This window comes from Cuculus canorus, chromosome 29 (genome assembly GCF_017976375.1).
Source record: "Cuculus canorus isolate bCucCan1 chromosome 29, bCucCan1.pri, whole genome shotgun sequence".
NCBI lineage: Eukaryota > Metazoa > Chordata > Aves > Cuculiformes > Cuculidae > Cuculus > Cuculus canorus.
In genome coordinates this window covers 2416481-2442437 of record NC_071429.1, presented here as the reverse complement: position 1 = coordinate 2442437, position 25957 = coordinate 2416481, and the positions used below count along the sequence as shown (strand labels likewise).

The following is a 25957-nucleotide window of genomic DNA, read 5'->3' as shown; positions in this document are numbered from 1 at the left end:
CGCGTCCTCGTTTGGGAGCTGCGGGAGTCGCGGGACAGGACCCCCCCAGACCAGGCCGGTGCCTGCAGAGACCCCCGAAACACAAGGGGCCGAGAGCCACACAGAGAAACCGGGGTGGGGGCCCCCCAAATCCTGTGGGAGCGACACCGTGCCGGTGGCAGGGGGGGTGGGGGGGGGGGGCGCTCTGGGTTTGTTAATAAAAACATTTATTTTGCATTTTCTCGTTGTTTGTACGGAAGTGCCCGATCCCCGCGAGGGGCGGGGGGCCCGGCGCCGGCTGCATCGGACACCGGGGTTCACACAAACACGGGGGGGGGAAGGAGTGTATCGAGTCCCTGCGGGGGGGGCCCGGACACGGGTTGGGACTGAGCCCCTCTCGGAGGAGAGGACTGGGGGGGCGTCTCTCCCCATGGCTTCGCCCGTGCCCCCAGCCCAGCAGTGGGGGGCCTGGGGGGGGCCAGTGTGCGCAGTGCTGCTGGGGGGGGGGGGGCCGGGGACCCCCAGCCTTGCCGGGGTGGGGGCTGCGGGGGGCCCCTGGGGCTGGGGAATAGGAGGGGACCCTGCGGCTGCCTCTGCCCCCCCCACCAGGGCAGCAGGGAGGGGAGAGGGGCGGCGGGGAGGGGGCTCCGCTCACCCCCCAGCCTCGCTGGGGTGGGGGCTGTGGGGTGGGGGAGACGCCAGGGCGGTGGGGAGGGGAGAGAAGTGGCGGAGGGGCCTCCACTCGCCCCACAGGAGCCCCACAGCTGGAACAGCGTCTGTGGGGCAGGAGGGACCCAGGGGGCTGCCTTTGCCCCCCCTGGGGATGATGGGGAGGGGAGAGGAGCAGCAGAGGGGGGCCCTGCTCGCCCCACAGCCTCGCTGGGGTGGGGGCTGTGGGGCAAGGGGGACCCCAGGGCTGCGGGGAGGGGAGAGGAGCGCAGGTGGGGGGCTCCGCTTGCCCCACAGGAGCCCCCACCGGCGCCCGAGAAGGGCTTCAGTGCTGAGCGGGTCCGGGCGCGCCCGGCAGCGCAGCATTCCCTGGGGAGCAGCGGGCGGCAAGACCCGTCCCCGTCCCTTCTTCACCCGGATTTGTAGCCCACGAGCTGCATGAGGCCCTTAGTGCTCATGGACTTGGGTCTCTCCAGCGGGAAACCCAACGCTCGGCTCCAGATGAGCTGCGAGAGGACGCCCAGCGCGCGGGAGACGCCAAACAGCACCGTGTAGTAATTCATCTCCTTCATCCCGTAATACTGCGGGAAGGGGGGGGGAAAAAGGGGGTCAGGGCCGCCGTGCAGCCGCGCCGCAGCGGGCGCCGCGACCCAGCTCACCTGCAGCAGCACGCCGCTGTGCGCGTCCACGTTGGGCCAAGGGTTCTTGGCCTTGCCCTGCTCCAGCAGCACGTTGGGGACGATCTTGTAGAGCTGCGCCACCAGCTTGAACAGGGGGTCCTTGGGGAGGTGCTTAAGGGCGAATTCCCGCTGGCACGTGTAGCGCGGATCCGTTTTGCGCAGCACCGCGTGCCCGTAGCCCGGCACCACCTGTGAGGACGGCAGGGTCAGAGCCCGGCGCGGCTGCAGCCCCGGTGATGCGCGGCACCGCACTCACCCGGCCGGAGTTGAGTGTGTTCCAGATGAAATCCCGTAGCTTCTCATCAGACACTTCCTGGCCCAACTCCTTCTGCAGGTCTGTCAGCCAGAGCAGCACCTCCTGCGGGAATGGCGAGGAGAGGGTGAGGACAGCAGCGTGCAGACGGACGGACAGACAGACGGACAGAGGGATGCACGGAGGTGCCCACCTGGTTGGCGAGGCCGTGCAGGGGCCCGGCCAGCCCGTTCATAGCGGCGGCGAAGGCGAGGTACGGGTCGGAGAGGGCGCTGCCGACCAGGTGGCTGGTGTGGGCGCTCACATTTCCCCCCTCGTGGTCGCTGCGGGGTTTGGGGAACGCATTAAGTCTCCCCCATCCCCACCGAGGGCCCCCAAAGCCATGGGGTCACCCCACAGCTGGGGATGTTTCCAGCCCGGTGCAGCCGCTACCCGGTGATGCTCTTGGAGCGGCCCAGGCACATCCCAGCCCCATCCCGCGCTCGCCGGCCGCTCCCGCCCGGTACCTGTGGATGGTGAGGTAGAGGCGCATCAGCTCGATGAACTGGGGGTCGGTGTAGCCCAGCATGTTGGTGAAGTTGTGGGACCAGTCGAGGTTGGGGTCGATGGCTCCGATGCTGCTGCCCTCGCGGTACAGGTTGCGGTAGATCTTCGCGGCAACGCAGGGCAGTTTGGCGATCAGGTCCATGGCGTCCTCGTAGACAAACTGCGACAGACAGGGTGAGACGGGGGCGGCCGCGAGCCCCGGGCCTCCCGCGCCCCGGCACAGAGCTGGGGTGGCTGAGCCCCATCCCCGCATCCCCGTACCTCCCAGTACTTGGCGCGGTGGATGCCCTCGGCGTAGGCGCGGGCGAACTTGCTCTCGCTGTTGAGGGCGGTGATGGCGGCGCTCAGCTGGGACATGGGGTGCAGGTTGGTGGGGAAGTTGTCCAGCATGGTCACCACGTGGGAGGGCAGCGCCGCGCGCCGTGCCCACTCGCGGGACAGCCAGCTCGCCTGCGGGGGACACACAGACACGGCTGAGCCACCGTGACGGGCACGGTGCCGCCGGCCCCCCCCCCCGGCAGCCCCTGTTACCTGCTCCTGCGTGGGCACCTCGCCTGTCACCAGCAGCCAGAAAAGCCCCTCGGGCAGCGGCTCCTCTCCCCCCGCGGCCTTGGGCAGCAGCTTCTGGCACTCAGGGATGCTGTACCCGCGGAAGCGGATGCCCTAAAGCACCCGGCACAACCATCAGCCACTGCGGCATCGCCCGCGTGAGGCGGAGGCCCGAGCAGGGCAGGATCAGGCCCTACCTCATCAGGATCCAGCACGGAGGTCTCATATATCAGTCCCTTCATGCCCCTCATCCCGCCGTACACCTGGACGAGGGCAGAAGGCAGCGTTACCGGCCGCGGCACAGCCCGGCAGCCACGGTGCGGTGGGCACCCGGCGTCCCCCACTCACCATGTCCACTGTGATCTGCCCGATGGCCGTGCTGCCGTGCTGCTGCCTGAAGCTCTTGATCTTCGCCTGCTCCTTGGGGATCATGCTGGCCAGGACATCTTTCAGGTTCTGGGAAGAGGGGAGGGGGCTGTGAACTGGGCTCACACTCCTCATGCCGGCACCGCCAAGGGGGCACAGCAGTGGGGGCTCCTCTTACCGTGGCGGCGCTGGCGTGGCGGGCGGCGAAGAGGATGCAGGGCGCATTCTGCAGAAGAGCAGAGACAAGGACTCAGCATCACCAGCGAGAGCCGTGTCGCGCACCCCACCTGCCCCCGTTTCGGGGAGTGTAGGTGTACGAACGGCCCCCGGTCCCAGAGCATCCCCAGCACTGGAGCACATCCCAGCTGCAGAACATCCCCGGGGCACGGCACAGCCCCTCGGCATCCCTGGGCCCTTGGAGCACGGCACAGATCCTCGAGCATCCCCAGAGCGTGGTACAACCCCGCTGAGCATCCCCAGACCTCTGGAACACCGCACAACCCCACCGAGCATCCCTGGGCTGCTGGACCACGGCACAGCCCCACTGAGCATCCCGGGGCCCCCAGAGCACGGCACAGCCCCCCTGAGCATCCCGGGGCCCCCAGAGTGCGGCACAGCCCCACTGAGCATCCCGGGGTCCCTGGAACACGGCACAGCCCCACCGAGCATCCTGGGACCCCTGGAGCACGGCACAGCCCCACCGAGCATCCTGGGACCCCTGGAGCACGGCACAGCCCCACCGAGCATCCCGGGGCCCCCGGAGCGCGGCACAGCCCCACTGAGCATCCTGGGACCCCTGGAGCACGGCACAGCCCCACCGAGCATCCTGGGGCCCCTGGAGCGCGGCACAACCCCACCGAGCATCCCTGGGCTGCTGGACCACGGCACAGCCCCACTGAGGATCCCGGGGCCCCCAGAGCACGGCACAGCCCCCCTGAGCATCCCGGGGCCCCCGGAGCGCGGCACAGCCCCACCGAGCATCCCGGAGCCCCCAGAGTGCGGCACAGCCCCACTGAGCATCCCCAGACCTCTGGAACACGGCACAACCCCACCAAGCATCCCGGGGCTCCTGGAGCACAGCACAACCCCACCGAGCATCCTGGGGCCCCCGGAGCATGGCACAGCCCCACTGAGCATCCTGGGACCCCTGGAGCATGGCACAGCCCCACTGAGCATCGTGGTGCCCCCGGAGCACAGCACAGCCCCAGTGAGCATCCGGGGGACCCTGGAGCACAGCACAGCCCCAGTGAGCATCCCAGGGACCCTGGAGCACAGCACAGCCCCACCGAGCATCCCGGTGCCCCCGGAGCACGGCACAGCCCCGCCAAGAGTCCCCAAGTCCCAGATTGTGGCACAGTTCTGCAGCAGGAGCTGCCCCAGGACTCCGGTGCGATCCTGTCTTACAAGGTCGCTGTGTCCGGAAGCCGCAGCGGCTTCCCTCGCCCACGCGAGCCAGAGATCAGAGCCAGGCAGGTTGAGCCGGGCCAGGCGGTGCAGGGAGCGGCACAGGCCCCCCTCACGTTTATTCACATCACGCACGACACCAACCGCAGCCGCCGCAGAGCCGAACGCTGCACCGGGCGCAACCGGCAGCGGGGAACCCGGCTGCATTTTCCTTCCCGCTCTGCGGAGGCCGGAAGCAGCCGGCACGAGCGCTGGCGGAGCCCTGCCAGGCCAACACGACTGCGGTTTTCCTGCACAAGGGCTCAACGGGCGCTGGGGAAGCCGATCTTTGTTCCGCAGCCACGAGGACTCCAGGAACGCCCTGATGCAGCTGGGAAGCCTGGGCCTGGCAGAGCTCCTCGTTCCTGCCCGGACACCGGGCTCAGCATCCTGACCCGCTCGTAGGCACCGGGTTGGCAGCGAGGGTGGCACAACCCGGCCTGTGCCGGGGTCACGGCCGGTGCCGCGATGCTGCAGCCATACCTGGTGCTCCTTCGCCAAAGAGTTGCGGCAGCGTTGGCAGCGCAGCCAGAACGTGACTCGCTTTTTCCATTGGTTGGAGGGGAAGCGAAGTGGGGGGACAGCACTCAGGGAGCCCCCAGCTCAGCCCGGGGGGGGTCCCGACACCCCCAGCCGAGCGACCGCGCTGCGTTCCCGCGCAACAGGCGGCATCGGGAAGGGAAAATGTGGGCAGAACAATGGAGGCACCGGGAAGACCAAGGTCAAGGCGGCCACAGCCACCGCCGCCGCGGCCCTCCCCGCGCACCGCTGCCACGGGCTCGTCCGTCTGGGCCGCGCTGTCACCCGGGCGCTGCCGCCTCAAGGTCACAGGTGCTGGGGGTGACACCGGACGCCAGCTGACGGTGCCGGGGCCGTGGCGGGGCCCTCCCGGGGGTTCCAGGCTCGGTGTGGGGGTGCAGGAGCCCCCCGGGACCGGCGGGGGGGCCGCGAGAAGGAGGAGGGCGGCAGCAGCCGGCGGGTTGGGATCCGGGCAGAGGCCGCCGGGGTGGGATAAGGGCAGTGGCCGCCCCTCACCCCCAGCGCCCGGGGCCAAGTGGGGCAGCGCAGCGCCTGGGCCGCGCTCCCAAAATAACGCCCGGTCGATACCGGTGCCGTTACGAAACGCTGGAGCCGTGGCCAAGGCAAACGGGCGGGGGAGCCCAGCCCTGCCCCGGCGCCCGGGCCCCACCGGGACCCCACGGTCCTCGTGAGCCCCGGGGGGCTCCGAGGGGGGCTCCGGGGGGGGGGACCCCGCCCTCCCTGCCGGTGCAGCCCAGTGGGGGCACCCCCACCCCAGCGCCGCCCCGCAGCGGGGCGGGGACCCCCGGTACCGGGCCCATCACGTGCAGAGGCCTCGCATACCCCCCGCCATCCCCGTCCGGGCAGAGCCCCCCGCCCCTCATCCCCGCTCAGCCGGCGACCCCCGCCCCCCTCCTCATTTCTCCCCCATTCCCCTCCCGGTGCCCCTTTAAGAGCCGTGTCCCCCCCACACCGGGCGGGGCCCCTTTAAGGCGCGGCGGGGCCGGGCCGGGCCGGGTGGCCTCACCTTGGGCCCGCGGAGGCGCGCGGCCGCCCGGCTGCCGGCGGCGAGGAGGGTCATGGCGGAGCGGAGCGGGGCTGGGGCGGAGCGGGACCGGGAGCGGGGCCGGAGCGGGGCCGGTGCGGTCGCGCGGGGCCGGGGGCGCTCGGCGCGGCGGGCGGGGCGGGGCGCGCGCTGCTCATTAGCATAACCCCTCCCACGTTCCCCGCCCACCGCCCACACCGCGCGCTGCCATTGGCTGCCTTGCTCCCGGCAGGGGGGCGTGGATATGCAAATGAGGCGTGGCGCGCGGGGCAGGGCTATAGGCGGCCGCCGCGTTCGCCTGATGGCAGCGTAGGGCGGGGGGAGAAGGGGAAGGCGGCGGCCCCGCCCCTTCGCGTGACGTCACCGCCCGCTTTGCGTGACGTCACGCCGCCGCGTCGCACTCTTCTTTCCCTCAAGGCAGCGCAGTCCTGTGACGCCATCAGACATCTAGCGACGTAATGTGATGTCACCGGGGCCGTGACGTCACCACGCGCTCCTCGCAGTGTGGGGGCGGTGACACTGCTGTGTGACGTCACAGGTGGGCAGGGGGCGGGGCCCGAGCCCGGTGAGCTCATTGCTCCGGACACGTGGGGGGACACGGACATGTGGGGATGGACACACGGACACACAGACACGGGGGGACAGAGACACGGACATGTGGGGATGGAGAGATGGACATGGGACACACACACAGATGCTCTGGGGACAGAGACACGGACACACAGGGATACACGGACACCCTGCAGACAGAGACACAGACACACGGGGACAGACAGACACTCTGGAGACAGAAATATGGCCGTACAGGGATGGAGACACAGACACATGGGGGGACACGGATGCTCTGGGGACAGAGACACCGACCCATGGGGACACATGGACACTCAGGGGACAGAGACACGAGGACACACGGACGCTCTGAGGACGGACACAAGGACAGGCAGGAACAGAGATGGAGACACAGGGGGATGGAGGCAGCCACGCAGACACACAGACCCTCCAGGGCCACGCACGGACACGCAGGGACAGGGACACGGAGACAGGAAGGCACGGACGCTCCGGGACAGAAGCGAGGCCACAGGACACTTCGGGGTGAGACATGCTGGGATGGGGATGATTGGACACTCCAGGGACAGACACACAGTGGGGACAGATGGGACCCCCCCCGGCCGCAGCTCTGCCACTGCCCGGTGACACGGGCTGAGCCACTCCTGGGTGACATCCCCACCCGAGGGCTGAGCCACAGCCGGTGGCATTGGGTTCGGTGGAGCTCAGGTCACCGGCAGCACCGCAGGGACACGCGGAGCTGCCTCATGTCCCCCTTCCTGCACACACGGAGCCAGAATTGGAACCAGCGTTGGTTTGGTTGGAAAACCCCTTTGAGATCATGGAGTCCAGCTGTCCCCGTCACCACCAAACCAGCCCCGAGCACCTCAGACACGGCTTTTGAACCCCTCCAGGCACTGGGGCTCCACCATGGCCCTACGCAGCCTCTCCCAGCGCCCCAGAACCCTTTCTCTGAAGGAATTATTATTCCCAATATCCAATCTAAATCTCCCCTGGCACCACTCGAGGCCATTTCCTCTCATCCCATCCCTTGTTCCCTGAGAGAAGAGCCCAACGCCACCACCCCACAACCTCCTTTGGGTCGCAAAGCAATGAGATCTCCTCATCTCCTCCTCTTCTCCAGCCCAACCCCCCCCCCCAGGTCCCTCAGCCTCTGCCACAACCCCTGTTCTCCAGCCCCTTCCCAGCTCTGTTCCCTTCTCCGGATCCTCTCCAGCCCCTCGGGGTCCTTCTTGGGGCTCAGAACCAAACTACGATTCGAGGTGTGGCCTCACCAGCACCAAATGCAGGTGGCGATCCCTGCCCTGCTCCCGGCCACGGTTTCTCCCACAGCCCAGGATGCCGATTCCACCAAGTTGCCCTCGGCACAGCCGCCGCGCAGCCCCTTTATTGCCCGCAGCACGGAGAGGTCCCCAAACCGGCCCCGGCGTCCCCCACTGCCTCCCCCAGCAGTGGCAGCGGAACGTCCCTGGCCGGCAGCCTGCCCGCTGAATCGTCCCGGCAGGAGCAAGGCCGGCATTCCGGTGTCACCGGCACCGCAGCCGCTGGACAGTGAATAAATAGGACGGAAGCACCAGCACGGGCGAGTCGGCGTCTGCACCAGCTCCGGAGCGGCAGTCTGCCCCGGCGCGGCTGCCTATCCCGGTGCGGATGAGGAGAACCCAGAGGTAGGGGATGCCTGAAGGGAGCCCGGTGCCGTCCTGGTCCCGTGAGGCCTCGGGCGCGTCGGCACCGTCCTCCGGAGGCAGCGGGGGCCATCGGGTCACAGCTCATCGTGCGGGATGTGGAGCGCGTGGTCGCACAGGTCTGCGGTGACAAAGGCTGATGCTGTCAGGATGCGGCACAACTCCATGGGCAGCCCCAGCGCGGCACCGGGGACCAAACCCGGCACTGCATCCCTTCCTGCCAATCTTTGCCATGCGGATGAGCCACAGATGGCTCACCACGGTCAGGTGTAGCCGTGACCCCACCACGGAACACCTCTGTTTCCTCTTGGCTGCACTCCATGGTTAATGAGAAACGCGGTTGTGTGGACAGTGCTGCCGGCGCGGCGTTTCCCCGGCTCCCGGAGCTGCAGCAGCCGGAGCAGGCAGGGTGCAGGCAGCAGCGGCACAGCCGGCAGCGCTGCCAGACCCCCAGGAAAGAGCGAATTCCTGGCCGTGTGTGCCAGGCACGGAGGGATCCGCCCTGGCCGGGCCGGCTGCAGGCAACCAACGTGGGCCACGGTCGTTAATGGGGAAGCATAAAGGTCACAGCGTGCCTTGACCCTGGTGTTTGCGATCTGGAAATAGCGCTGCGGGAAGGGAGACGCTGCAGAATGGGCGCCCGGCCATCGGCTGCGTGACGAACCCTGCACCGGCGTGGCCAACACAACTGCCGTGGCCAATGCAGCTGGTGCGGCCAACAGAGCTGGCACAGCCAACGGAGCTGGTGCGGCCAACAGAGCCGGCACAACCAACGGAGCTGGTGTGGCCAACAGAGCCGGCACAACCAACGGAGCTGGCACAACCAATGGAGCTGGTGTGGCCAATGGAGCCGGCACAACCAACAGAGCTGGCACAACCAACAGAGCTGGTGTGGCCAACGGAGCCGGCACAACCAACAGAGCTGGTGTGGCCAACGGAGCCGGCACAACCAACGGAGCTGGTGTGGCCAACAGAGCCAGCACAGCAGCTGCCCTGGCTCAGCCCCAGGCAATGACGCACCAGGCCCAGCAGCCAAAGAAAGCCGCAGGCAGTGGGGTCTGGGTCCTGGGCTGTTCTGCACATCCAAAGGATATTGGGATTTCGGACAGAATACACAGCTCTTCTGCATCCCCCCTGCTCCCATCCTCCCCCCAGCAGCGGAAGAGTCCCCTCCCGGGACGGCGCAGCCCAGCTCACCCGTCCGCTTGCTGCAGAGCCGGTCCTTGACGTTGTCAGCCTCGTGGGAGAGGAATTCGATGAGTTCATCCTCGTACTCCTCAGCGATGCTCTCACACTGCAAGGTGAGCGCCTGCGGCTCAGCCGACAGCAGCCGGGGAGCCCCAAGCCGGCCCTGCACTCTCCCCTCCAGCCCCAGGAAGGAGCAGGGGAAGGGGCTGGAAGCTGCCGGCAGGACCAGCTCATCCCTAGAGGGGCCCCGGCCGCCCACCACCGTGGGTTCGGCCATCCAAAACCTGCGCTGAGCCCCAGCAGCCACCCTGAGGGCCCAGTCCAGTCCCTGCACGCACCGCGAATTTGAGGCTAGAAGCCACGTCTCCATCAATTTTCACCCCGGAGAGATCCATCTTGGTCCCATCGTGGGAGATCACCCGGACGTAGCTTTTCCGGTGGGTCGTGGGATCCACTTTTTCTCCATATTCTTTCATCTTTTCACACACGCGCTCCAACAGCTCTGTCAGATGCGCTTCCGAGCGAGCGTAGGGCACCTGCGGCACAAGCGTGGCGTCAATAGGTTCAGCCTTAAGAGTGCGACAATAGCGCGGGAACGCTGGCCAGCGCCTTTCCCTGGGAGCCAGGGAGCACTCCGAAAGGGTCGGACATCCCCGCGGATGCCCTGGGGCCGCGCTGACGATAGGCCATGGAGAACACAGGCATGAGAGACAGGACAGAACACTCGACGCGAGTCCGATCTGATCCCTCCCTTGTGTCCCTGGTTTTTCATATGCGGCTGCAGCCCCGCTCCGCCGCGGCCTCTGTCCTGGCACGTCTCAGCACGGAGACACCTCACCTCCACGACCGACTGGCTGCCGTCAGGGTTGATGCGGAATGAGCCCATCTGGATGGTTTTCCTGGGGTCAACCTGGGCGATTTCCCACTCCAGCTCATCCACCAGTGCCCGGCATGCTGCGGGGACACAGGCGTCAACGGCCGGAGCTGACGGCATCACCTGACCCCACCGCAGCCCCTGGCACCCACAGACCCGCGGCAGGAGCCACCGGGGTGACGGGAGGTGCCAGCTGATGGGGCCGGCAGTTCCGTGGTGCCAACGGCCGCCCCAGCCCTGCACCCCTGTCCCGTCCCATCCCATCCCCTCCCACCTCCGCAGTGCAGGTCTTGGCTCCGGCGGGCGCCGGCGCTGGGCAGCAGCGCAGCCAGGGCCACGGCTAGGCAGAAGGCGGGCGGGATCCGGCCCCTCATCCTCCTGGATCCGCTGCAGGGCACCTGCGGGCACAGGCAGCTCCAGTGCTGGCGGCCCTGGTCCCCCCAGTCCTCCCTCACCCCTCCAGCTCCACAGGTGCCCCCAAGGCTTTGCCTGCAGTCCCGTCCCTCAGCCCCTCAGCACTGCTCTGCACCCCCAGACACCACAGAGACCTGCCCTCCATGGGACTGAGTCCTAAGCCCCCTGGAGTCCCCTCCTCTATAGGACCCAGGACTGAACCACTATAAAGCTCTCTACCCTATAGGGCCAAGCCCACATCCCCCCACCTCCCAGAGCCCCCCACCCACAGGGTCCAGCCAGAGCCCCTGTAGAGACAGCTCCTCTATGGGGCCGAGCCCACAACCCCCTCGAGCTCCCTCCCCTATGGGGCTGAGCCCAGAGCCCTCTGTAGAGCCCCCTCTCCAATAAGACAGAGCTCCCTCTGCTATGGGACTCAACCCAGACTCCACTACAAAGCTCTCTCCCCTATGGGGCTGAGTTCAAAGCCCCTATAGAGGCCCCTCCCCTATAAGGCCAAGGCCAGAGCTCCCACCACAGTCATCTCCTCAATAAGACAGAAGCCATAACCCCTACAAAGCCCCTGCCCCATACCCCCCCCCCCCCCCCCCAGGTAACACAAAGCCTAGAGCCTCCTCCCCTAAGAGCCCGAGCCCAGGGCCCCCTCAAGACCCCTCCCCAATAAGACAGAACCCACAGCCCCTATAGAGCCTCCTCCCCTATGAGGCTGAACCCAGAGTCCCCCAAGAGCCCTATTCCCTATGGGGCTGAGCTCAGAGCCCCTATAGAGCCCACTCCCCTATAAGGCCAAGCCCAGAGCTACCCCCCCCCCCGAGCCCCTCCCCAAAAATACAGAAGCCATAGCCCCTACAGAGCCCCCTACCCAATAAGACAGAGTCCAGAGCCGCCTCCTCTATGGGACCAAGCCTAGAACCCCCCTCCAGTACCCTCTCCAATAAGACAAAACCCACAGCCCCTACAGAGTCCACTCCTGTATTTGGCTCAGCCAAGAGCCCCCTCCCCTATGGGGCTCAGCCCAGAGCCACCCCTAGAGCCCCCTCCCCTATGGGGCTCAGCACACACCACCCCTAGAGCCCCCTCCTGTTTGGGGCTCAGCCCAGAGACTCCCAGAAGCCCCCAACCCTATGGGGCTCAGCCCACAGCCACCCCTAAAGCCCCCTCCTCTATGGGGCTCAGCCCAGAGCGTCCCCCCGAGCCCCTCCCCAATAAGACAGAGCCCACAGTCCCTGCGGAGCCCCGTACCCCACAGGGCCGGGACCCCCGTACCGCTCCGCTTTCCCGCTCCGCCACCAGCCCGGGGGCCGCCCCCGCCGCCGCCTGTCCCGGCGCGCCCCGCCGCCCGCCCCGCCGCGAGGAGGAACCGCCCGGAGAGGGCAGCGGCCGGGCCCGGCGGGGGTGGCGGGACCGGTCGGAGCGGCCGCGGTGGCTCCCGGAGCCGTGGCGCGGAGGCCGTCCCGGCTCAGGCAGCGCCCAGGGCAGCCCCGGGAGTGCGCGAGGACCCCGCGCTTGCAGGACCCCGTCCGCGTGGCGCTAGGCCCTGGGGGCGGGGCTATACAAACCACACCCACCGGGGCGGGGCTTGTATCGCCGCGCTCCGCCCCCGCCCCGCTGCCAGCAGCGCTCCTCCCGCCGTGTCACTGGTGTCAGCTCCGCCGTGTCCCCGACACCGGCCCCGGTTCTCCCCGCCCGACCCGGCTTCAGCCCCGCCGTGTCCCCGACACCGGCCCCGGTTCTCCCCGCCCGACCCGGCTTCAGCCCCGCCGTGGCCCCGACACCGGCCCCGGTTCTCCCCGCCCGACCCGGGTTCAGCCCCGCCGTGGCCCCGACACCGGCCCCGGTTCTCCCCGCCCGAACCGGCTTCAGCCCCGCCGTGGCCCCGACACCGGTCCGGGTTTCAGCCCCAGCCCCTCCCACCCCCCGGTTCTTCCGACCCTGTGCCCGGTAAACGCTCCCACTCCTTCCCACCACAGCCCCGGTGTCAGCCCCCAGTCCCCGGTCCCTCCCATCCCCGCCGCCGTGTCCCGGTGCCGTTCCCGACTCCCGGAGCCAAGCAGCAGACGGCGGCGCCGGTGTCCGAGGCTGCTTTATGAGGGTGCCCGGGCCGGCGGGCGATGGCAGGGAAGGAAGGGGGGGGCAGTGATTCCCGGTACCGGCAGGGAGAGGGGCATCCCGGGGCACCGGGCCCCGGGGGGGTCGAGGACAGCCCCCGTCCTCGCTGCTGGTTCCCGTTCCACGCGTGTCCGCCTCCCGCAGGGGCCGTGGGGTCTGGTCACAGGGCCAGCACGGGGGGGTACACGGCCCCATCTGCCGGAGACAGGGGGGTCAGGGGGGGCACAGGAGGCTGGGGGGGGGCTGCGGGGCAGAAGGGGCTATAGAGGGCGGGGAGGGGGGGCTGCAGACAACGGGGGGAGGCACAAAGTACACAGGGAACTGGGGGGAATGGGGGGGCGCACAGGGGCAGAGGGGAGGGGCACTGGGGGAGCTGCAGAAGGTGGGGGGCTGCAGGAGGGGCAGAGCAGGCTGGGGAGGGCTGCAGGAGGGGCACAGCAGGCTGGGGGGGCTGCAAGAGGGGCACAGGGGGCTATGGGGGGGCTGCAGGACGGGCAGAGCAGGCTGGGGAGGCTGCAGAAGGGGCACAGGGGGCTATGGGGGGGCTGCAGGAGGGGCACAGGGGGCTGCAAGAGGGGCTGGGAGGACTGTAGGAGATGCACAGGGGGCTATGGGGGTCTGCAGGAGGTGCAGAGGGGGCTGTTGGGGGGCTGCAAGAGATGCACAGGGGGCTGCAGGAGATGCAGAGGGAGCTGGGGGGTCTGCGGGAGGTGCAGAGAGGGCCGTTGGGGGGCTGCAGGACATCAGAGGGGCACAGGGGGTTAGGGGGGTCTGCGGGAGGTGCAGAGAGGGCTGTTGGGGGGCTGCAGGACATCAGAGGGGCACAGGGGGTTAGGGGGGTCTGCGGGAGGTGCAGAGAGGGCTGTTGGGGGACACGAGCGGTTGTGAGGGCTGTAGGAGGTGCAGGGAGCTGTAAGGGGCACAGGAGGACACGGGGGGGCTATGGGGAGCTGCAGGGGGGCTGGGGCAGAGCCTTACGCTTGGGGCTGCTCTGGCTGTCGGGCTCGGGCACCTTCCAGTCCATCTTGCGCCCCTTCTCGTAGAGCGCCTTGAGCACCTTGCGGAATTCCTCGGGCTCGGCGCCCTGTGGGCTCAGCTCCAGGTACTTGCGGTAGAGCTGCAGCGCTGTGCGCGCGTCCTCTATGCTGTCGTGGGTCTCACCTTGAATCTTCAGGTCTGAGAGAGAAAACAGTGAGGGGAAGGGGCTGGAAGGGATGCTCGGGCAGGGGGATCTGCCCCCTAAGTCTGAGAGTTTGGCCACTGACCCAGGAAATACCAGGCAAGGAAGCGCAGGGAAATCATCCTCTTCCTCGGGATGTGGAACAGGTACACGGTGTCAATCACCTGGTCCTTGGGCACCTGCGAAGAAAAGGGGGCACCGTGAGCCCCATCACCAAGCCCTGTGGCCCCCCTATCAGCCCCTCACCGCTGCCACCAGAGCCGTACCCCCCTGGCAGCCCCCCACCAGGGCCCCACCGCCGCCCCCCGCTGCTGTCACCATGAGGTTGATGACACGGAAGTCCTTCTGCAGCCCGTGGCCCACAAACTTGACGCCCACGTCAATGAGGAAGCGCAGCTTCAGGTAGGTGGATTTGAGCGTGGTGAGGTGCTTGGAGGAGATCTTGGCATCCAGGTCTCCCGGTTTGATCCCCGAGTACTGGGTCAGGTAATCCACCACCTGCAAGGGGAGAAGGGCCGGGAGAATCAGGGAACCACAGAATCGTTAAGGGTAGAAAAGACCTTTAAGATCATCGACCTCAACCCTTAACCCAGCGCCGCCAGCTCCAGCAGCAGCCCCTGACCCTGGGCACCACAGCCCCACGGCTTTTGAACCCCTCCAGGCGTGAGGGCTCCACTGCTGCCCTGGGCAGCCTCTGCCAGCACCCGAGAACCCTTTCTGTGAAGGAACTGTTCCCAATATCCAACCTAAACTTCCTCTCGTCCCATCACTTGTTACTTGGGAGAAGAGCCCGACCCCACCTAATCCAGAGTCCTTTCCAGGAGCTGCAGAGAGCAATGAGGTTCGGCTCAGCCTCCTCCAGCTCAAACTCCTCTCAGGTCCCTCAGCTGCTCCCACAATCCCTGTTCTCCATCCCCTTCCCCAGCTCCATTTCCTTCCCCGGATGTGCTTCAGCCCCTCGAGGTCTTTCTTGGAGTGAAGGACCTAGAACTGAACCCAGGATTCAAAACACGGCCTCACCAGCACCGGGCACAAGGGGACAATCCCTTCCCTACTCCTGCTGGCCACCCCATGGCTGATACAAGCCAAGCGCTGGTGGCCTTCTTGGCCACTGCTGGCTCGTTTTTAGCCTCAGATCCTTTTCCGCTGAGCACCTTTCCAACCACTCTTCCCCAGGCCTGGAGTGCTGCCTGGGGTTATCGTGGCCCAAGTGCAGGACCTGACACTCAGCCTTGCAGAACGCCATCCCATCGGCCTCGGCCGCTGGGGTCTGCCCCCTCCTCGCCCCCCCAGACCGCACCCCAGGAAGTGCTGTCACTATTGTGGGTGCCACCGCGTAGCATGGGACGCAGAGGGGTCTGTGTCCTCCCTGCGGGGCTGGGAGCTGCGTGAGGCCAGGTGGGAGCCCCGTACCTGCTCCTGGGTGGAGATGTAGTCATCAATGAAGGGGACGCCCTCGTTAGGGCCCTGTCCGCGCACGCACGTGATCCTCGCCACCGACATCTGGCTGGGCTTGATGGTGGATTTGGTCCCGTCGCTGCGAAGCTCAGCCTCCTCCTGTGACGGGAAAGGAGAGCTCAGTGACCAACAGCTCCTGCCATCCCTACGGGGAGTGGGCACACCCAGAGAGGCTGCCACATCCCCCTGACCCTCCATCCCTTTGTCCCCTGACCTCGTTCAGCGTGACAAACTCAGCATCCAGCCCCACCAGGTCACCCGCCTGCGGCATCTCGCTCAGCATGAGGGGGATGAAAGTTGCATGGCACTTGCGCTGCTTGCGAGCCAAGGAGGCCTCTGCCAGCAGCACGCTGGCTTCGATGGGGTTCTTGACTGAAGGAAAAGGGGAAGGGAGATGAGCCACGAGCCGGCGCCGCTGGCCGCGCAGCCACTTCCACCCCAGACACTCACTGACGAGGTTGTACTTGGCGTTGAGGTTCCTCCGGGCGTAGTACAGGATCGCCGGCACCTTCCAACTCATGTCAAACTGCACCGCCTCGCACTGCAGGGGGGACACACAGCCCGGCGTGGGGCACGGTGCTCCTCCCTGCAGCGGGAAAGCCCCCCTCGCCGAGGGGTGCCCGTGGCCTCGGCAGGCAGAGCACAGCCCAGAGCGCTCACCTTATCCACGGGCTCGATGAGGAAGTCGTTGAAGAGGTACCACTGCTGGTGTGTGACTCCCTGCAGGAGAGGCGCAGGCACCGCCTTAGGGGCCCCCCCAGGCTGGTGCAATGACTCCTCTACCCGGCTACCAGGGAAAGCGGGGTGTGACGATGCCATGTGGGAACTCCCGCCCTTCCTGGGACACTGTGGGGAAATCCCTGCTGGCCTGGGTGGTGACGATGTGTACGTGAAGCGCTTGGGCTGGACAGGCACGGTCTCTGCCCGACTCCCAACCAAAACTCCGCGGAGACGCAACAGATAAGAGACAGGGATGCAGCCCTGACACAACTCTGGGAACTCCTGGCTTGGGCATCTCCACCCAACAGGACTGCCCAGAGCAGCCCCACGTCCTCAGGGTGGAAGATGACGTCCTGGGCCTTACCTGGAAGCACAGGGACCTGCTGGCAACGTGCCTGTGACCAGGAGGAACTGGCCTGAATAAGAGTGGGGAGCGCTTCTCCAGCCCTTCCCTCCCGCACAGCACCCGAGCAGCACTGAGCCCATCAGGGCTGCCTGGCACCTTCAGCCAGGAGCTCGACACCTGATTCCGAGACCCAGGAATGGGTCCATGGAATGACCCGATTCCCAGGCAAGCCATGGGCAAGGCAGGACTCCCCGGGAGCTGTGGGTACGGTGGCTGCTGGCAGGAGAGCACACATCCCGTCCCGTGGGGACTCACCTCCTTCCTCTGGTGGTAGGTCTCTCCCACCTTGATGTGCCCCACCAGGCTGCCCCCGGTGCGGGAATCCAGGATGTGGACGACGGTGGCCATCAGATCATAGATGTAGACTGTGTCGGGGTCGTCAGTTGGGCTCAGCTGCCGAAGGAACCCGTGCCGGGGAAATGTCCGAGCCCCGTCGCTTTGCCAGGCAGCTCCCAGGCCTCCATTCCAACCCCCAGGGCTCAGACGCGCCGTCTCACTGCCAGCCTCAAGGTTTCTGTGCTTACCCAAGGCATCTCTGAGACAGCCTCGTTATCTCTTCCCCACACACCCCCAGCAGAAAGCGGTTCTGAAGCCATTCTTCTCCCACAGCCCCACGTGCACACAACCACAGAGCCCCAGAAGGATCTCACAAGCCTTTACCTCTTCATTTTCGCTCCAGTTGCAGACATCCAGCTCCTTGCTCTTGGTCAACCTCATCTTGATGGCGTAGGGGATCCAAATGTTCTTCAGTTCCTCCACAGACGGATACGAGTGCCCCATGTTGGGGTTCCCCAGCTCTTTCCTGCATGGAGAATCAGGGAAGACCAAGCTGGAGGGAGGCACATGTTGTTCAGGACAGCATCCCCACCAAAAACCAGGCTAATCCAAAACCTTCCGCTGGACAGAAAGGGCAGACCAGGGCCACGTCGCCACCCCACAGCTGCCTGGAGCACAGCCAACCACCTTTCCCAGCCAAAAGGGCCGACACGGGGTCCCAGGGCATTCAGCCTGGTCTTCAACCCCTCCAGGGATGGGGCAGCCCCCACTGCTCTGGGCAACCCGGGCCAGGGCCTCCCCACCTTCAAGCAAAACATTTCTTCCCAACGTCTCATCTCAATCTCCCCTCTTTCAGCTCAAAACCATTCCCCCTTCGTCCTGTCCCTGCACCCCCTGATAAAAAAGCCCCTCCCCAGCTTTCCTGGAACCCCTTTCAGTACTGAGAGGCTGCTTTTATCAAATGAAAAAACATCCTCGAGCTCTCCAAAGCCCAGAGAATGGCTTGGAAGTCATCACTGCTCAGCGTCACCAGGCAGGAACAGTCACCTACCACTCTCCAAGAGAGATTTCTTTGCCTTTGGTGATGTCAAAGCCTCCTCTCTTCATCATGGCTCTCTGAAAGGCATACTGGCAACAAAACACAGGCAAGCGTCAGCGCAGAGACACAGCCTGGGCTTGGGAACACATGGGTGACGGCCAGGCCAGCAGTGGGGAAAAGACAGGGACTTTAAAGTCGGAGACAGGGTAAAAGACAGCGAGAGAAACCCAACAGTCTGCCCGCTCCCTGCCGGGCTCGCGCTCAGGGAAGCGGGCACTGCCGTGCTGCTCCGGGGTCCGGGAGAGATGGGGAAAGGACACAGTTGACAGAGTGCAGTCCCGTCAACTTTGCCACGGCAGCAGATCTTGTCTTTTCCACCTCCAAATGCACGACTCGCTCTACAACCATGACCAAATACCGTGTCCTCTGTGAACAAAGTGGGGTGACACTCGGGTGGAGAGCGAGAGACAGAGACAGTGAGACCAGAGCGAGGACCCCTCCGCAGAGCCAGGCACGTAGCACACCTGCGTGCCGGGAGAACAAGCCTGCTTCCGCCCCAGCGTGGCCACCCCACCTCAGCCTGCGTCTTCCAGAAATCTGCCTCCTTGGAGCTGTTCACCTCACAGTTAATGACCAGGACGTCCGGCAGGCAGCGGATGTTCCGAGTCTGGACCTGTGGAGAGAGCAAGAGACGGCAGCCAGACAGCACTGAGAGACCCGGTGAGGCTCAAAACCGACGTGGCACCTGCTGCCCTCTTCCCTCCTCCAACGCCCCTGCCGGCAGCGCTTCCTCTCTGCTGCCTGGCCACGTTCCCGGTAGCCAGAGGGACCACGAGGGTAAAGGGGCAGGGAGCCGGCTGTCCCCCCCCGACGCAGCTCAGCTCCCCGGGGGCTCTCCCTCTGCCCTCTATCCTGGGGACGATTCAGCTGGGATCCGCGTGACCTGCGAGACACGTTCCAGTGCTCGTGCAGCCCAGGAAATACCCCACGCCACTCCGGCTCACCATGCAGGCCAGGAACCGAATCCCCAGCATCCGCTCGGGAGGTTCCCCACTGACTAATGGAGAAACTGCCCCGGCTCGGGGCACTCGCAGCCCTCTCCCGAGCCCCCCTGTAGCCCAACGTCCTCCCACCCGCTCCCAGCCTCACCGTGGGCTGATACTTCTCACAGTTCTCGCACCAGGCCTGCGTGTTCTGCTCTAAGCAGATGCTTCGTTTTAAAATCTGGGCAAACTCGTAATCTTTGACTGGTTTTTCTGTAGGGAGAAGGGAGAATAACGTCACCTCCCAACACACAAATCTCACCGAGTTAGCTCAGCCAAACCTCTGGGGTTTTCCTCACAACCACCAGCGAGAAAGTCAACCCCCAAATCTGCCTTTCTGTAACCAAAAGCTCGGCTGGGTGGAAACCCACCACTAAACCACGGGGTCTGCCACAGCCGGGCCATGCCCCGCAGGAACCCCTCGCTGCAGGTGTCTGTCCTGTGAGGCTCCTCCACACGGACAACAAACCCTGCCCGGCTACGGAAACGCAGCGGTGCCCAACGTGCCCCTGGCCATTACCAGTGCTCTCGGGGTAGGAGAGGGTGAAGAGCAGCGTGGAGGAGACGCGGACGGTTTCCTTGCCGCAGCGGCACATGCTGCAGTTCTCCATCTCGCAGCTGAAGAGCTGCCCGATCACCGAGTCCCCCGAGGACCCAAAGCTGCTGGAGGAAGAGAGCAGTGGGGTGAGCAGGATCCCAGCAATGGATCCTATGGCAGGCTTTGCGCTGCGGACCCACACATCCCAGGCTGCACACAGCCCATTTGGTGCCGGCACCCAGATTCCAGCAGCTCTTGGGGAATGAAGCCATTGGGATTTCGAAGCCGGAGCCCTCTGCGCAGCCCTCACCCACCAAGCAGACTTAGGAGGGACGGGGCTTCAGCACAGGGTTCAAACCCATGTGCTCCCACACAGCCCTCAGGGTGGCAAGAAAGCTCCTTCCTGAGGGATGGATTGGGCCTCTGGGAGCTGGACCTCCTTCCTGGTTTGGTTCTTCCCGTCCGAGGCCCCAGTCACGGCCATACCTGCTGCCAGCCCCTCGATACGCCTGTGGTCCCTCCTGCTCCTGGGTTTCCTGGTGCAGCTGAGTAAGGATGAAACGGTTCCAGCTCTGAATCAGTCGCCCCAGGTTCACCTTCCCCGTGGCTTCGTCCGAGTCAGCCAGGATCAACCCCAGCGCCGAAGCCTCTGGGATTGTGCGGAAAGCCCGCAAAAAGTTGCTTCCCTGGGGATGGAGCAAGAGTGGAATGTCACCGAGGTCAAGTGACAGGAGTTTCCACGCTGGCTGATGCCACCACCCAGCTCCTGCTCCTCTGCGACCCCTCTGACCCTCCCAGGCAGCCCAGACCGGCCTCACGTCACGCCCGGGCGCCCCACAGACCTGGCAGGGGTCTCCTCGGGACAGGTCCAGCATGTGGAAGAGCAGGCCCAGCTCACAGCCCAGGCAGAATTCCTTCTGGCACAGGTGGTTCTGCACCAGGCAGCGGACCGGCTCCAGGAAATAGAGCACCTGGAGAGACAGAGCGGTCGGGAAAGGTGCCATGGCTGCGGTGGCCTGGGCCAGGCTGCGCTGTCTCCCACCTGGATCATGCAGTTGCAGTAGGCGTTGGGGATGTGGGGCTCCAGGCCTGCAAACAGCGTCTTGTTGTAATGCTTGAAGTCAAAATCTTCCAGCCCCAGCTTAGAATATTTGATCGTGACCTGAGCAGAGATACGAGGTGCTAAACGACACCTTCCTGTGCCATGGGGGACACCGAGAAACGTTCCCCACAAAGAGGTGGGCAGTGCCTGGACCCAGGCAGGTCCTTCGACCCTGGCAAGCCCAGCCTGGGGACCCCCAGCCAGGGGACCTCCAGCCAGGGGACCCCCAGCCAGGGGACCCCCAGCCAGCCCTCACAAAGCCCAGAGCAGCCCAGGACGGCCACTACCTTCCTGTACTTCTTGGCCACCATGTAGAGGTGTGGCTCCTCCTCCCGCCCAATGGGTGACTCGGGGACTTGGCTGAAGCTGTCGAACTCATTGTCCGTCTCCTTTAACCGATAGGGAATCTGCAAGGGGGAAGAGAAGGAACGAGCAGCTGAACCCTGGGGCGAAGCGAAGCACCACGCACTCAGACAAGCAGCTCCTGGGCTTTCCTGCCTCCCCAAATGAGCAAAGGAATAAACCAGAAGGGAGAGGGGCCCTCCCTGAACCTGCACGAGGCCTCCACACCTTCCTTATTACAAGGGACTTATCGCTGTGGGAAACTACAGCAGTGCTGCGGGCAAGGGCAAAATGCGGCTGTGTTTTCCCAAGGGCGAGGGACGTGCCATAAGCTTCCGAACCTCCCCCGCACAGAGCACGGTATCGATAGAGCTGGGATTCTGGCTTGAGGTGGAGATCCAGCCCTGCCCAGAGCTGGCTCACTCCGTTCCCTCCAAACTACACGGAGAATTTCATCTCTCTCCCTTGCCTCGAGCCTTGCAGAAAGCCCCGAGGCGTTCCACGTGTAGCAAGAGCTGCATCCCCACCAAACTGCAGACCCCACGCGATCCCCTCCCGAGAGTGGGTACCTGGTTGCGCAGCTTGGTCCTTGGGTTTGGGGCATAGCCGATGAACCCCACTTTCTTCATGGTGCGTAGAATCTCAGGATCTACCGGAGGGGCTCGCCTGCAAATTGCACCACGACTCAGTGGCCATGCCACAGACAGAGCTCAGGCAGAGGGAAAACAGAAGTTTCAGAGAACCCTGGAATGGTTTGGGTGGGAAGGGAACTCAAAGCCCATCCAGTTCCATCCCCTGCCACAAGCATGGACACCTTCCACTGCATCAGGGGGCTCAAAGCCCCATCCAACCTGGCCCAGGGGGCTCAAAGCCCCATCCAACCTGGCCCAGGGGGCTCAAATTCCCATCCAACCTGGTCCAGGGGGGTCAAAGCCCCATGCAACCTGGTCCAGGGGCCCAAAGCCCCATCCAACCTGGCCCAGGGGGCTCAAAGCCCCATCCAACCTGGCCCAGGGGGCTCAAAGCCCCATCCAACCTGGCCCAGGGGGCTCAAAGCTCCATCCAAACCGGTCCATGGCTTCCACACAGGGAGAACACAGCCAGGATCCCACCGGGATCTCCGCCCTGGGAAGATGGAGGTTTGGCCATGCCCTGCCTCCCTCAGACCTGCCCAGTGGTTGAGCTCCATCATGGGGAAACTCATCTTGTGTTCCACAGGGTGTGGGATGAAGAAAAGCTGCACGAGGCCGAGGAGCAACAGGGCCACTTCTCCCAGTCTGAAGAGCCAGGGAAGGAGAAGAACTCTGCCAGGACCAGCTTTTCACTGGGAGAGACTGGGCAATTACCGGGGCGCTGGGGCGGAGTTGGCCGCAGGCCAGTCGGAAAGCAGGGCATCGTTGGTCAGCGGCACCGGGATGAGGGAGAGCGGCACCAGGTCCTGGTTCCAGTCCAGGTGGGGCAGCGTGTCCACCATGCAGGGCAAGGCAAAGTCGGTCTCCCGGGAGTAGGCATTGAAGGTGACCTCAGGGGAGTCGGCCCAGAGGTGGACGCAGCCCTCGGAGTCACCGAAGGCCAGCGCCTGCTTGCTGGCCGAGACGTCAAAAGTCATGATGAGCGGCCCGACAGTGTTCACGTGGAAGATGTCAGCGGGGTTGGCGAGGCCGGTGGGCTCGCAGAACTGGCACTGGCCTGTGCGAGAGGGAAGCAGAGCGGCAGGGCAGCATGCAGCCTCCTCCATCTCACTCGGAATTGACCCGGAGCCTAGAGGGGTGCCAGGAGTGCTGCCCTGCTCCCACCGGGGGAGCGGAACCAAGGGGATGGAGCGCACCTGTCTGGGAGATGATGGCCAAGCGGGAGGTGTAGGTGGGGATGAAGCGGAGGAAGAAGGGGTCAATGTGGACCTGCAGCGGGGTGGTGGCCCGCATCATGCGCAGGTCGTACACCTTCAGGAAGCGGTCGCAAGCGAGGCCGTTCATCCGGCTGGAGAAGCCGCAGGTCACCAGCAGGTTCCCGTGGACGTCGAAGTCAGACAAGCTGCCCGAGTAGGCATCGAATTCATGCTCCACCACAAACGTGCGCAGATCGCGCAGGGAGACCTGGGAGGGCGAGACAGCAGGGCTGGGTGCCATGCAGGCAGCTGCCGGCTACTCGGGAGTTTCTCCAGCTCTGGGACAAGCAGGATGCCAGCTCCAGGGCATCCCAGAGGGAAGGTGAGCACAAGCAGGGCTGCAGGTAGGACAAGGCTGGCATTACCTTCCCTGAGGTGTGCCCACAGAAGAAGAAGCGGTTCGATTGCCTCATGATGGTGATACCAGGAACTTCCACAGTGTACTGGGAAGGAGAGGAGCAGGGCTGAGTCCCAAAACACCGCACCTCCTGCAGCAGAGAGCAGCCATGAGCCCAGCCATACCTTCTGTGTCTCCTGGACAGTATTGAGGTCAATCTCCAGGACGTGGTTCTGCAGGCCTGCCACGAGCAGCGTGCTGCTCTCCGTCAGCAGGAGGCTGTGCATGTCCTCAGACTCGTCCATGCTGCAGGAGAGAGAACAGTCCTCGCACTCCTGCCCAACTCAGAGAGGCAGTGAGGAAGGGACAGAGGCTCTGCCCTCACCCTCTGCCGGATCTCCCTTTTCGCAGCCAGCAGAGGGGCCGGGACCACCTCCCACATCACTGGGGTGAGCTGGCATGGCCACGTGTGGCCAGGGGAAAGCACTCACAGGTAGTCAAAAATGATGAGGCCGCCTCGTGACATGTACTTCAGGTTGGTTTTGGTCAGGAAAAGGACTCCGTTTTCCAGGCTCTGGATCTGGCGGATGTCGTCACTGCTGTTCACTTGGAAAGAGGAATATCGCTCCAGTGTTGGGCCGAAGAAAGAGGTGGCGTGGCCCTAAAACCAGTCAGAGATGGGATTGTCATGATCCACCCTGGCTTCACTAAGATGTGCCACAGGTAAACCCCACTTTGCCCTGCGCCGGCTCCTGGGCCGAGGCAGGCACTCGGCCCCGATTCCTGCCCCCCACAGACTCTGAACTGTGCAAGTGTTCAGACTTTTCCTTTTCAGGGAAGTTGGATGGGAGCAAAGCACCAAAAGCACCAGCAGCCCTGCACGTTGGGGTGGCAAAATTGCCTGGGAAACACTCAGAGGCTGATGCTCTGAGGTGCATCGGCAGCTGCCAGCCTGGAGCTCTGCACAGCTCTGGTTTGAGCTTGATGCTCCGGATTGAGCCCACACCAAACCACAATTCTTGCATGGCCACCGGGCCCTGGCTCCGGGCAGCCGGAGCGCTGTGGGCAGGCCAGATCCTTCCTGGCCCAGCACCTACCCCATGGTTCCCAACCCAGAGCATCTCCTCGTGCAGGTCGAAGTGGGAGGCAGCAACGGGGACGCCGACCTCGGAGACGGCGGTGTGCAGCTCGCTGTACATGCCCTCCAAGAGGTGCACGGAGTCGGGCACCGCCATCCCGTCGAGCGGCACGTCGGGGTCCAGCTCCACGTTCTGCAGCAGGCTGGGAGCCAGGTGGGCATCCAGGACTGGATCCAGAGTGGGGTGCAGGGGGGGTGCATACTCGGCCAGGGAGGGGTCCAGGCTCTCGTAATTCATGGTGAGAACCAACGTCGCCCCTGGGAATGGAAAGAGAACAGAGACAGCACTCAGAACCACCAGGTGCTCGGAGCCACCGGATGCTCGGGCGCTTAAAGACACCGGGCGCTCAGAACTACCGGGAGCTCAGAACCACCAGGCGCTTGGAGCCACCGGTGCTCGGAACCACCGGGCGCTCGGAGCCACCGGGCGCTCAGAACCACCGGCGCTCGGAACCACCGGCCCCGGTACTCAGAGCGCGGGGGTGGAACCGGCGCTGGCAGCTCCGGGACCCCCAACAGCCCTGCCCGGACCCCGCCCGGGAGCCGCAGGGGCAGCGCTCACAGTGAGCGCGGGCCACAGCTCCGCGCCCGCCAGCCCCGGTGTCACCGCCGCCACCCGCAAGCTCCCGTTACCGAGCAGCCGCGGGCAGACCCCGCCGGGCCACGCTCCGGGGCCGCCGCCGCCGCTACGGCAACCGCACCCCCCGCGCTTCCGCCCGGGAAACCCGCCTAGACCAATGGGAGCGCAGCGCGCCGGGAGAGAACCAATCAGAGCCCGAAGAGTTCCCGCGGGCCAATCAGCACCCGAGGGAGGCGGGACGAAGCCGTACGGCGTGGCGCGGGGGACAAAAAGGCTCAAAGGGGCCGTTTCGCCGGGGATGGGTTCGCGCCCAGGATGCGGAGGAGCGGGGAATGGGGGGGTCGGGGGAAAGGACCGCTCCTGCGGCCCCGAGCTGTCGGGATCCACCGATCCCATCCATGGGGTCCCTCGGGATCCCCTGACACCCCACGGGTTCTCCCCGTGCCCATGTCACACAGCATCCACCGGCACCTCAAGGGATTCCGAAGTGTCCCCAAGTGCCCCGCAATGTCCCACGCTGTCCCTTGGTGTCCCACAGCATCCCATGAGGTCCCTCCGTATCTCGCAGGTCCCACCATCTCCCTCCCACGGGGTCCCTCAAGGTCCCACCCAGGGCACCCAAAAAGTGGGTCCCATGGGCGCTCACCACGCCCGCTGGTGTCACTCAGCTTAAGAAGTGTGCCTAATTGTCCCATGCTGTTCCACCGCGTCCCTTGATGCCCTGTGGAGTCCCACAGCTTTCCTCAGTGTCCCAGGGGGTCCCACCCATGGAGTCCCTTCGTGTCCCACCTGCAGGGAATCACAGGGTTCTCTGCCATCCCACCATGTCCCACCATGTCCCAGGGTCCCATCATGCCCCACCATGTCCCACCATGTCCCACGGTCCCATCATGTCCCACCATGTCCCAGGGTCCCATCATGTCCCACCATGTCCCACCATGTCCCACCATGTCCCACCATGTCCCAGGGTCTCACCATGTCCCACCATGTCCCACCATGTCTCAGGGTCTCACCATGTCCCACC

The 25957-nt window shown here is 65.4% G+C and overlaps 3 protein-coding genes across 5 annotated transcripts; all 3 read right to left on the bottom strand.

The window, feature by feature from the left end:
- Positions 1-654: 654 nt before the first annotated feature.
- On the bottom strand, positions 655-6200 carry CS (citrate synthase). Its single transcript, XM_054051253.1, has 11 exons — positions 6032-6200; positions 3221-3268; positions 3025-3132; positions 2874-2939; positions 2659-2790; positions 2389-2577; positions 2088-2287; positions 1775-1904; positions 1585-1686; positions 1308-1517; positions 655-1229 (listed from the first exon to the last, which is right to left on the bottom strand). Exons 1-11 carry the CDS (start codon positions 6083-6085, stop codon positions 1059-1061), a joined length of 1410 nt encoding a protein of 469 aa, XP_053907228.1. The 5' UTR covers positions 6086-6200; the 3' UTR covers positions 655-1058.
- Positions 6201-8028: 1828 nt separating this feature from the next.
- CNPY2 (canopy FGF signaling regulator 2) lies at positions 8029-13058 on the bottom strand. Its single transcript, XM_054051256.1, has 6 exons — positions 12928-13058; positions 10638-10761; positions 10328-10443; positions 9828-10025; positions 9499-9595; positions 8029-8422 (listed from the first exon to the last, which is right to left on the bottom strand). Exons 1-6 carry the CDS (start codon positions 12943-12945, stop codon positions 8379-8381), a joined length of 597 nt encoding a protein of 198 aa, XP_053907231.1. The 5' UTR covers positions 12946-13058; the 3' UTR covers positions 8029-8378.
- Positions 12941-25077, bottom strand: PAN2 (poly(A) specific ribonuclease subunit PAN2). 3 transcript variants are annotated; one of them, XM_054051248.1, is made up of 26 exons: positions 24987-25077; positions 24313-24611; positions 23707-23876; positions 23401-23521; positions 23244-23321; positions 22819-23086; positions 22337-22679; positions 21560-21656; positions 20936-21055; positions 20589-20708; positions 20389-20517; positions 20033-20232; positions 19529-19671; positions 19115-19221; positions 18540-18638; positions 17978-18054; positions 17311-17452; positions 16906-17043; positions 16185-16244; positions 15975-16065; positions 15739-15896; positions 15480-15623; positions 14385-14564; positions 14152-14245; positions 13865-14062; positions 12941-13081 (listed from the first exon to the last, which is right to left on the bottom strand). In XM_054051248.1, the coding sequence occupies exons 2-26, from the start codon at positions 24589-24591 to the stop codon at positions 13047-13049; spliced, it is 3591 nt and encodes a 1196-aa protein (XP_053907223.1). In that variant the 5' UTR covers positions 24592-24611; positions 24987-25077; the 3' UTR covers positions 12941-13046. The 3 variants fall into 3 exon arrangements, with proteins under 3 accessions (XP_053907223.1, XP_053907224.1, XP_053907226.1); XM_054051249.1 differs by having other exon boundaries at positions 19529-19668; XM_054051251.1 differs by lacking the exons at positions 12941-13081; positions 13865-14062; positions 14152-14245; ... (3 more) ...; positions 15975-16065; positions 16185-16244 and adding an exon at positions 16269-16608.
- Positions 25078-25957: the final 880 nt, after the last annotated feature.